We start from the raw sequence: 11022 nt of genomic DNA, 5'->3' as shown, positions 1-11022 counted from the left end.
ATATAGATTAAAAAAAATAAATTTCTTAATTTTATGAAAGAAATTATTTGTTTATGAATTTAATTGTAATACTTAATGAACTTTGGGGTGTTAGTTGCTATCGACATTAGATTAAAGGCTTAAGTGTAATTGATGTGGTAACATTTGGAGTGTTTTTGCATATTAACCACAAAAGAATTAGGGAGTAATAGATATATAATGGGTCTATCAACTTCCATTTGTCATCCGCCCTAATAAGGAATAACCAAAACCCCTTTTGATGACATCGTCGTAGAAACTCGCAACAGCAGAGTTCATATCTGTAACAAAGACGATCGAATTTGAGGTTCTTGCATAAATACCAAGAGAAGAACAAGTAGAAAATGAGCGCACAAACGGCGCCGTATCACCAGCCAGCGACGCTGGAAGAAGTCCGCACTCTTTGGATTGGAGATTTGCCTTATTGGGCTGACGAGAACTATCTCCGTGCCTGGTTTTCCCACACCGGCGAGGTATCTTCCTCTCTCTATTTGCACACACTTATGCATGCCTATTTACCATATTTGCTGGCGCTTCTTAATATTTCACTCTATTTTATTGCTAGTCTTTTTTAACTGTTTTTCTGAGCTGATTAGTGATTACAGTGCTGTGCTGCAAAACACTGAGTTCGATGTCTCCAACACAATTTTATCCAGGATTCTTGAAAATCTCTTTTAGATTTTATTTGGAACCAATAGCTGTTATTCTGCAGTTTGCAAACCCCAGTTCTGTCTTTGTACTTTCTGTAGTTGCTGGTAGTTTGAAGTTTTGGTTTTAGGGATTGCCGTAGAAATTAAAAATGCTGAATTGCCTCTTCCGTTCTCATCTTAGCTTGAGTCCAATTAGATTTAGTCTGGATATTTTAGGGTTTATTGTAATTAGAAATTTTTATAAGTTTAGGGGGCATTTGGTTTGGTGGATAGAGATTGATAAAGATTGATAGGATTAGAGGGTGATTAAATAATCGATCCAACTTTGGGGTAATAAATAATCACTCAATTGGGCGATTAGAGTGTCAGGCAAGTTATCCATCACGGGCCAAATCATGCATATCAAACACTTGATTAAGTTGAATTATTTTATCAATCATGCGTTATCACTCAAACCAACGCCTCCTTAAGGTTCAAGGATAACATTTTCTATTGCCTCTTACCATAAAGATACTATTATTGTGTTTTTCTCTACATGAAATTAAAACTAGATTGATTTTTGGTCTATTGTTTTGTTGAACACTTGAACCCAAAATTGTCAGCAGGTCCTCTCAATTAAAGTAATTCGCAACAAAATAACAGGACAGCCAGAGGGTTATGGGTTTGTAGAATTCACATCACATCAGGTTGCAGAAAGTATTCTTCAGTCCTATAATGGAACCCAAATTCCTGGGACTGAACTAACTTTCAGGTTGAATTGGGCATCTTCTGGGATAGGGGAAAGGCGTACTGATGGAGGCCCTGAACACTCCATCTTCGTTGGAGATTTAGCACCAGATGTTACAGATTATCTGTTGCAGGAGACTTTCCGAGTTAGTTATCCATCAGTTAGAGGGGCCAAGGTTGTCACCGATCCGAATACTGGGCGTTCCAAGGGATATGGATTTGTTAAGTTTGCTGATGAAGCGGAAAGGAATCGAGCAATGGTTGAGATGAATGGTCTCTATTGCTCGACTAGGCCCATGAGAATTAGTGCAGCAGCTCCAAAAAAAACAGCCACTGGCGTCCAATTGCAGTATGCTGCAACTAAAGGTGAGTTCATTGGGATGGTTATGACTGCATGCTTTTGACATGATTGCATCTTATGGCTTCTGATAGCTTTAGCCACTGTTGAACGTTAAGTCATGTCAGTATTCTCTCTATCTGTTTTCTTTCTTGTTGGGTTTATCTCATCCTACTCCATTGTGTTAATGGCTTTGTTCTGTCGAGTGCGTGGGTGTATTGACCACACTCAGAGAAACAGTTACACAGGTCCTTATTGTCAGCAATTTGGAGCTGACAAAGTTTCTTAAGACTTTTTCTAGTTGGGGAACCCCTCATTCTTTAGAGTCTAGTTATACTTGAACTAATGCTAGTATTCTCTCTATCTGTTTTCTTTCTTGTTGGGTTTATCTCATCCTACTCCATTGTGTTAATGGCTTTGTTCTGTCGAGTGCGTGGGTGTATTGACCACACTCAGAGAAACAGTTACACAGGTCCTTATTGTCAGCAATTTGGAGCTGACAAAGTTTCTTAAGACTTTTTCTAGTTGGGGAACCCCTCATTCTTTAGAGTCTAGTTATACTTGAACTAATGCTATAATACGAGTGAATTCTGTGCCGTTTTTGTAAAAGATTGCACCATGTTTGTGAATTCATTATGTTGTACTCCCTCCGTCCCACTTATCTTGGCACATTTGCGTTGGGCACGAAAATTAAGAATAAAGGGTTAAGAGTATAAAGTGGGTAGGGTCCACTTATTTTATGTGTGTAGAGAAGGTAGGGACCACATACTTTATTTGGAAAGTGTCATTATAAATGGGACAAACTAAAAAGGAAAGTGTGCCAAGATAAGTGGGACGGAGGGAGTAGTACTTAATTTCTGTGCTCTTAGAAGGACCTTTTTCTCCTAATGGCAGCAGTATATCCAGCTCCCGCTTACACAACTCCTGTGCAGGCAGTCCCAGTGGATAACGATATCAACAACACTACTGTAAGATTATCTCTAAGCTCTAAATACTGTGGCTACGCATACGCTTGATCTCATTTCCTTTAGAAATTACAGGTTTTTATTGGTAATCTGGACCCTAATGTTACTGAAGAAGAATTGAGGCAGATATTCCTGCAGTTTGGGGATATTGTTTACGTTAAAATCCCTGCAGCCAAGGGATGTGGTTTTGTGCAGTTTGCTACAAGGTAATATTGGTAGGCAATTGTGTTTTCAGAAATAAGTGAAAAGCAAACTTACTCTTAAATCTCTAATTATTTGTGTGAAATGTAATCTCTTTTCCCTATTTTATCCTCTACTTTTGACATGTCTTAATCTGATCTCATTGAATTTCTAATGGAAAAGAGCCTCGTTCTCAGTGTGGACAATGTCATTCCCTTAAAATTGATTAGTCTTTTTCCCCACCTGAACATTTTGCTTCCGTGCTGTTTACTTGGACAGGACGTCAGCAGAAGAATCAATCCAGAGAATGCAGGGTACTGTGATTGGTCAACAAGTTGTCCGGCTATCTTGGGGAAGGAGTCCAACGGCAAAACAGGTCATCTAGCTTGAACCATTGTGTAAATTTTTTTTCTGATGCATCAATTATCTTTTGGGCAAGTTGTGTCTTTTTTTTTTTTTTTTTTTTTAACCAGGGGGCTTAGCCCACTGGCCACCGGGTCCTCACTTAAGTGAAGTGACCCGGGTTCGATCCCTCTTGGGAGCGAATTGGAGATTGGAGATATAAGGTGGATTTGGTGAATGGAGAGATAAGGTGGTTCTTGGAGTGGATGGGGAACTAATTACTAACATCTAACATGACTTTGCCCGATCAAAAAAAAAAAAAAAAAAGTTGTGTCTTTTTTTTTTGGTTTGAGATACAATCTTTTGGACAAGTTGAGCATGGCTTGTTTGTTGCTTTTGCTGCAATACTTAATTTCACATACACACACAAGATGGGAACAGGACAAACATCTTTTTCAATGATACTTGTCTATCACTGTACACTGTAGGATGTTGCTGGTGTTTGGGGTCACACAGATCCAAATCAATTGAGTGCATATTATGCATACGGACAAGGCTATGATGCCTATGCATATGGTGTCACGCAAGATCCTTCAGCATATGCATATGGTGCATATGCTGGTTACGGACAGTACCCCCATCAGGTGATCATCAACTTGTTTTTTCCATTATTCTGCAATGCCTATCTAAAAAAGGAAAAGAAAACAAGAAAATAAATGAAAAATAATTTCTGCAATGCAGCTAATGGTACATATCTGTGATTATAGATTGGTGCCCTCTCGTACTTATAATATATGAATTCTATTAAAAATTTCGATACAGGGCAGGAAGAGATATGCCTAGAAACTTCTAATACTTGGGTAATGGAATTGTTGAACTCATGCACCATTGTCTTTCAATCGTTTGTTCTCATGAGAATAGATGGGTGCTAAATCAGCTATTGTGTATGAACATTGCCAAGCTTCAGAAGTTTTTGTCTTGTTTAACACACTTAGTTTATCATTCTAACTTGGGATACTGAATCCTACAAGTCTTTAAATTTTACGTTAATCCTTGGTCATAAACCATATATATAGAATGAAAATATTCTCTTTGGCAGTGAAGAATTTTTTTTTTTTGTGGATAAATTGAAAACATTAACCATTCTACCACTAGGCCAACACAGACATACTTGTTAGTAAAGATTTTTTCTCAGCGGAGAGAAAAAAATGAAGACCGATCAATGCTGGTTCATACCGATCACACTTGTCACTATATCTTGTATCACTTTAGTGAAGATCTTTATTACTAAAAATGGATGGACTTCATACAACACATATCATATCTCAAAAGTTTCTGGATATATATTTAACCCTGGTACTTCTTTTAGGGACACTGACATATGAACTAAGATTACTTCACTCCAAGAAGTATCGAAGTTGAGGTGTAGTAGGAGTAATATTATGTTTTTCTGAACTGTCTTCAAGCTCGACTGTTTTGATATAATTGTTCTAGAAAAAGCCATTCACTCACTGAAAGATCACTTTGAAGAAAAAATTTGATTGGTAGAATGTTGCGATATGTTTTTGTGGATTTACATTTGGTGTTAGTATTATTGAATTAACATTTTCTCTTCCTATATAGACCGAAGGAGCTCCAGACATGACTGCCTTATCGGGAGTCGCTCAACCAGTGGAACACACAGAGGAACTTTATGATCCTTTGGCTACGCCTGATGTTGACAAGTAATATTCAAACTGTGATTTACTTGATAGAATTTTCTTTTTTTGATGGCATTTGTGATCCTTTTTCATTGAATGTAACCTAGGTTAAATGGTGCCTACCTTGCTGTTCATGGAAGAGCTATCTTAGGAAGGCCGTTGTGGCAGACCACCTCTCTGCTGCCACAGCAAACCTAGAAGCTGTGGACCACATATGACGGACTCATTACTGTTATTGCGCTCTGGGAAGAAAATTATGTGCTGCATTTATAATATTTTGCAGTGAGACTCTGTACAGCGTTGCAGCCATCTTTAGTTGCAAATCAGAGTCTTGAGTTTATTTGAGGCAGTAAAAATCATTAGTCGTTGATGCATCATCCCCACTTCAGGCAAGGCGATTGGCTTCGTTAGTTTTAGTTATGCCATCTGTATTGTTGGAATTTATAGATTGTTCTGTTGCTGTAATGTAAGGTTTGCCAGCGATTTGAGTAGCATTATACAAAATTATCAGTGTTTAACACTTCTTCGAAAAATGTCATAATATTTAGGGTTATTGGCGCCTAAATACATTAATTTTGGGGGTAGTTTGGTTTTGTACATGAACTTTGAAATGTGTAAAAAAATACATGAGTTTTAATGCGAGGCAAATCTTTTTATAGCCATGTTTCATAAATATGTAAGTTATATAGCCCTACTTTTTAATACTCCCTCCGTCCCATAAATAATGGCCTGTTTTTCTTTTTGGGTTGTCCCATATATAATGGTCTGTTTCCATTTTGGGATAAAATTAACACTTAATTAAAGCTTTTAATTATACCCAACAAAACCCTAATTATTTCAACCTACGCCTAATCTTTTTCTCCCTTACCAAACTTTTCTACCTTTTTTCCCAAAACACTCTCTCTCTCTCTCGCAGACACTCCTTTGTGCTTGCCGTCTCTCTCTGTCACTGGCGACATCACCGGTTCTCGTCGCCTCCGGCGCGTCGAGACCGGCGCCTCTTCTTCTCCCTCTTTCCTTTCTTTTCTCTTTACCTCTCTCTCTCTCTCTCTCTTTGCCCTCTCCCTCTCGATCTCCCTTTCCCTCCTGTTCGCGGTGGCCGTTGTGAGCCGCGGCGGCGCATGCAACGCCGGCGGTCACCGCCTCCTCTGTTCTTTCTCTCACTCCGCCTCCATGCCCCTCACACATCTGTCTCTCCCTCTATCTTACTCTGTCTCTCCATTGTTCTTCAGCCACGGTAGGGCTCGCCTCCACCTCTCCCTTTTCATCCACCATGCTCGTCGGATTCGAAACAACGAAATGGCAGTGGAGAGAGCCCTAATTTTGTCCAAGAAATTGGGATTTTTGGCGTTGGGTTTAGTGGTGTCCGGCTTGTGCAGTGATGCCGAGCCCTACCTTGAGATGAGGAGAAATTAGGGAATTCGAGGGGGTGTTGCCGGATTGTGCTGGTGTTGTCCTGCGTGTGCTGCTTTGCTTTGCTGATTTTGCTTTGCTTTGCGTTGCTGGTCGGACGGCTGAAGTTGCCGGATTTTTGCCGGAGTATTGAAGAAGAAGAAGGTGTTGAGTGAGGTCGAGCCCTACTTGGAGATGAGGAGAAATTGGAGATGGAGTTTGGTGGTGTCCGGCTGGTGGTGGGTTCAGCAATGGGTTTCGCACCGAGGCGGCGAAGGAGGCTGGAGATGGCGATTTTCAGAATTTTAATTTTGGGGATTTTCAGGATTTTAGTTTTGGGGATTTTCATGATTTAGATGATGGCAAAAACATCAACGAAGGTGAAGGTTAGTGTTGCCGAATTTCTGTATTGCTGGTGTTGGCAGTGGAGGAATGGCGGGAGGTTGGTGTTGCCGGATTTCTGCCGGAGGATTGAAGAGGAGAGGAGGTCGGTCGGATGATGTAGATTAGCTAATAATTAATCTTACTAATAAATTCTTTAAATACATGACCCATCACTTTATCTCCTTAATTCAACACTTCTTAATCTCTGTGCCCAAAAGAAACGGGCCATTATTTCTGGGACGGAGGGAGTATATAAGTTACATAACCTTTTTATGTTGAAAGTACTATTATACCCTTATTTATTTTTTTCTCACAAAATAGAAATTCCAACAATCCTCTCTTCTCTCTCTCAATTGAATTTCACGGTTTTTTCAAAAGAAAAGGAAGAACAGCGAGTAAGCGACTGTGCAACATCTTCACCACCCGTCGTCGCTGCCGCCGCCTCAGCTCCGCCGTCGCCGTCGAAGCCCAGCCAAGCCCGCCGTCACGACCTCCTTCTTCTTTCTTCACGCCGCGATTTCTGTCCCGCCGATTTCAAGTAGCGCGATTTCTTCACGCCGACGTCTGCCCCGTCGTCGCGTGCTGGACGCCGTCAGCCCCCGACCCGACGCGAGCCCACTGATGGGACGCGCGCGCCCGTCGCCCGGCGCGCGGTATCAAAATAATTTGTGTATGCCCTAGACGGACAGTACACGCTCCTATTGCTCGCAACCAAAGAATAGTCTTAGCAGCAAGTATAGGGTCGATCCCACGGAGAGTGAGGAACTACTTTACTCTTCGGGTGCACAAATTGAGTTGTCACGGTCTCAACCTGTTTATCTGCACAAGTAAACTTAAACAAAGATCAAATATAACAAGGGGTAAGGTTTTCGGTTAGGTCATAACTGTTGTCAATATTTATTTCGGTCATAGACATACTGATGATCCGTCCATGATTCATATAAACCCAAGGCGTGACCCAAAGACATTGGGGCGTTTCAAGGGGTTATACTTCACATTTAGGATGGTTGATCCCATTGCGATCACTTGGTCCGAAGGTCACACATTCCCCGGTCACAAGGCAGTGCTTCACTTCCCCTTAGATGGTAGTCATACCCGTTACTCACCAAGTATGACCCTCACCAACCTTCTCTCCCGAGGTCCCCAACTCCGCACTTTGAGTGACACATGCCTCCTGGACACAACCATTTCCGGCTTTGTCAGCCGACCAGTCATAGACATGCTACGGCGCCGAGATTGCTTTCCTCGTTTGATAACCATGGCTTTATGCCTCGGCACAGTTGATGGATAGTCTCTAGAGAAGCCCAAGACTGAGGAAGGACAGTGTATCCCATCAATCCTTTCCCCACCTTCCGGATCTACAACGCCTTTTGTTGACGCTGCTCAGCTACTCGGTCGTGGGTATACCGATTGTCACGCCCTGGTATGCCCTGGCCTTTGCTTAACACGAACAGCGTTTTACCGAACGGAGATCACCCGTTAGGCCCCTAGTGTCCATGGTTTGGCACAGATCCGTCTGGAACCACGAGACTCAACCGAAAGAACAAATGCCTCACGAATGTTTACATATTGACAACAATTATTTCCACCCCTTAAACCTCACCAAAGGAACTACTCACACATAATGGAAAACATAAATGCGAAATAAAATAAACACATGAATGAAAGGAAATTTGAAATACTTGATATAAAAATACCTAAGGCAACAACCTTGGCTTTGTTCGTCACAACGAAATTGAAATACGAAAAACAAATAAAGTGTTTGGTGCGAAAAATGTAAAATGACAAAGTAAATTATTTTCTTGGTGAACTAACTAAAGTCTAAGTCTAGAAGAGCACTAAAAACTGATGTGTAAGTGTAAAAAATCGTTCATCCCCCCCTTTTGGCAGCCACACATGTTGGTCTTTAAATAGCAGCTCGGTAGTGGTCAAACCCTAGCCGGCAGACCAAATCTGACAGATTATTTCCTTCCATATTTAGCTTGATCCTTGATTTGATTTGATAGATAATGGATCTCCAGCGGATTTGGGGTTGATTCCACATTATTCCAGATCCTTCCATTGCTAGAATTCGCCAGAATCTTCCATGCAATCTCCTCCACACATCTTTCCATATATAGCTCCAGCTGTTGACTGTTGTTGACGGGAATGGTCATACTAGCTTCTTTATTCGGTTGGCCTCATACCAGGTGGTACACTTCAAACGTTCCCGCGCCTCGAATGGTTCTGAGGGGTACTTCGTCGAGCTCTCTTCCTGGTTCATATATAGCTCATCTGTGCTGACTGCGACTGCTGTTATGGCCTTACCAACTGTTTCCTTCGGTTAGCCTCCCACTAGGTGGTACACTTCGGAGATTCCCGCGCCTCGAATGGTTCTGAGGGGTACTTCACCGAGCTCTCTTCCTGGTAAGTTTCACTTCTGGAAGCTCAGATAGTTTTGTTCCGGTAATGCCCATTCTGATCACATTTCGTGCATATGCCCTTTTCCGAGCTTCCTCCTCCTGAATATCTGTTTTCTCCCCAAGACGACTCAAACAAAACAAAATAAAGAGAAAAATAGGGCCAAATGGCTTAAAAGTCGAAGACGCATCACCTACTCAAAGCCCAGCCCTTGTCCGCCACCGTCGATTTAATCGCGAACTAGGGCTCAGCCCAGCCGTCGAAGCCCAGCCCTTGTCCACCGTCGAAGCTGCCCGTCACGAACTAGGGCTCAAAGCCTCGCCGCCGCCGTTAACTTCGTCGAAATGAGAGAGAGAGAGAGAGAGAGGGAGAGAGAAGAGAATTGAAACGTAGAGAGAGAGACCCGAGTTAGAGAGAGTTGTGGACGGTTGGACGGCGGCGATGAGTAACGCGGACGGCGGCGATGGTGGCGCGACTGCTCCTGCTGGCGGAGACGCGAACGGCCGGCGACTGCTCCTGCCGGCGACGCGTTTGGTGGCTGCTCCTGCTGCGGCGACGCGGACGCGGACTGATGGCTGCTCTTGCTGCTTCGCGCTGCGCCGACGGCCGGCGACTGGGCGGCTGGCGCGGCGGCCTGAATGAAGTCATGAAGTTTTTGTTTTTGAAAGGGTGGACGTGAATGTGAAGGAGGTGGACGTGAATGAAGGAGATGATGGGGTGAATAGTTGATTTTCAATTGTTTGTTTTGTTTTATTTACATATAAAATAAAATATGATATAAAAATATTGAAAAGTCAAAGGGCACTCTAGTCTTTTAAGTTAAAAAAGGTTGTTTAACTTATGTTTTATAAAGTGGGGCTATATAACTTATGTTTTTATGAAAAATGGCTAAACGTGATAATTCACACTTTTAATGTTGTAGCAATTTTATCATAAATTTAAATATTAAATATTCAAACTCCATAAAATTTTAACGATTACGGGTTTAGAGATGTCTTATACGATATCTTTTGGCGATATCCTAAACGATGTCTTTTTTTAAAACGCCTGATGAATACATGTCGATATTTCGACTTGGTATGTCAATTTAAATTTGAGCAAATATTGAATTTGCAACATCGTATAGGGCATTTCTAAAATATATCGTATAAGACATCTCTAAACCCGTAAATTGTAAGATTTTTATGAAGTTCGAATATCTAATATTTGAATTTGTGATAAAATTGTTACAACATTAAAGTTCATGTATTTAATTTACACCTTTTAAAGTTCATATGCAAAATCAAACTACCCCAAAATTGATGTATTTAAACGCTAATAATCCTAATATTTAATTAGTACTCCCTCCATTTCACTATTATTATTATTTTGAATGGTCACAGTAAAAGTTGCTCAACGGCAACAATGAACTCCCTTCGACTATTATTGTCATTCTTTCCGCTTTGAGTTGTTTTACTAAAAATGGTTCATTCCATAATAAAATTAGTTTTTTGTTTTGGTTTGCTTTGGAATTTAAAAGAAAAATAACAATTCAAGTATAATACTCTTTCCGTTCATGAAATAGAGTTTCATGAATTTAAAAAAAATTGTTAAAGTATGTGAAAGTGGAATATAAATAAAGTTGTAGGGGTAATGTTAAAGTAGGTGTAAGTGGAGTAAAAGTAAAAGTAGGTTTAAAAAAGTGGTTAATGAGGTGGGTCCTCCAATGGCAAAATAAAGTAAATATACAAATTCATAAAGAGTAAAATTGTACAAAAAAGTGAAACAAGACTCTTTTTCGTGAAAAAAAATAGATAAATATAACTTTTTTTCGTGGATGAAGGGAGTAATAATTTTAGTATTAAGTTTTTTTATTTTTCAAAATTTTCAGGTTTTATTTGATTTAGTATAAATATTGTACCGAAAACTGAATTCACGCTCCAATCGGT

At 40.7% G+C, this 11022-nt stretch overlaps 1 protein-coding gene across 2 annotated transcripts; it reads left to right on the top strand.

Annotated features, from left to right (window-relative positions):
- Positions 1-200: 200 nt before the first annotated feature.
- Positions 201-5438, top strand: LOC130996040 (polyadenylate-binding protein RBP47B'-like). Of its 2 annotated transcripts, none has more exons than XM_057921543.1 (8): positions 201-491; positions 1274-1760; positions 2629-2699; positions 2772-2902; positions 3156-3252; positions 3707-3862; positions 4842-4942; positions 5026-5438. In XM_057921543.1, the coding sequence occupies exons 1-8, from the start codon at positions 363-365 to the stop codon at positions 5114-5116; spliced, it is 1263 nt and encodes a 420-aa protein (XP_057777526.1). In that variant the 5' UTR covers positions 201-362; the 3' UTR covers positions 5117-5438. The 2 variants fall into 2 exon arrangements, with proteins under 2 accessions (XP_057777526.1, XP_057777525.1); XM_057921542.1 differs by having other exon boundaries at positions 2626-2699.
- The last annotated feature ends 5584 nt before the right edge of the window (positions 5439-11022 follow it).

The sequence above is a fragment of the Salvia miltiorrhiza genome, chromosome 7 (genome assembly GCF_028751815.1).
Source record: "Salvia miltiorrhiza cultivar Shanhuang (shh) chromosome 7, IMPLAD_Smil_shh, whole genome shotgun sequence".
Classification (NCBI taxonomy): domain Eukaryota; kingdom Viridiplantae; phylum Streptophyta; class Magnoliopsida; order Lamiales; family Lamiaceae; genus Salvia; species Salvia miltiorrhiza.
The sequence above is the reverse complement of the archived record's forward strand: the minus strand, read 5'-3'. Positions and strand labels throughout refer to the sequence as shown.

Excerpts from the sequence above, each read along its gene's own strand:
- LOC130996040 (XM_057921542.1), top strand. The coding sequence starts at position 363 with ATGAGCGCACAAACGGCGCCGTATCACCAGCCAGCGACGCTGGAAGAA. Across the intron at positions 492-1,273 it reads GGTTTTCCCACACCGGCGAG|GTCCTCTCAATTAAAGTAAT; the intron begins GTATCTTCCTCT and ends AATTGTCAGCAG. Across the intron at positions 2,903-3,155 it reads TTTGTGCAGTTTGCTACAAG|GACGTCAGCAGAAGAATCAA; the intron begins GTAATATTGGTA and ends TTACTTGGACAG.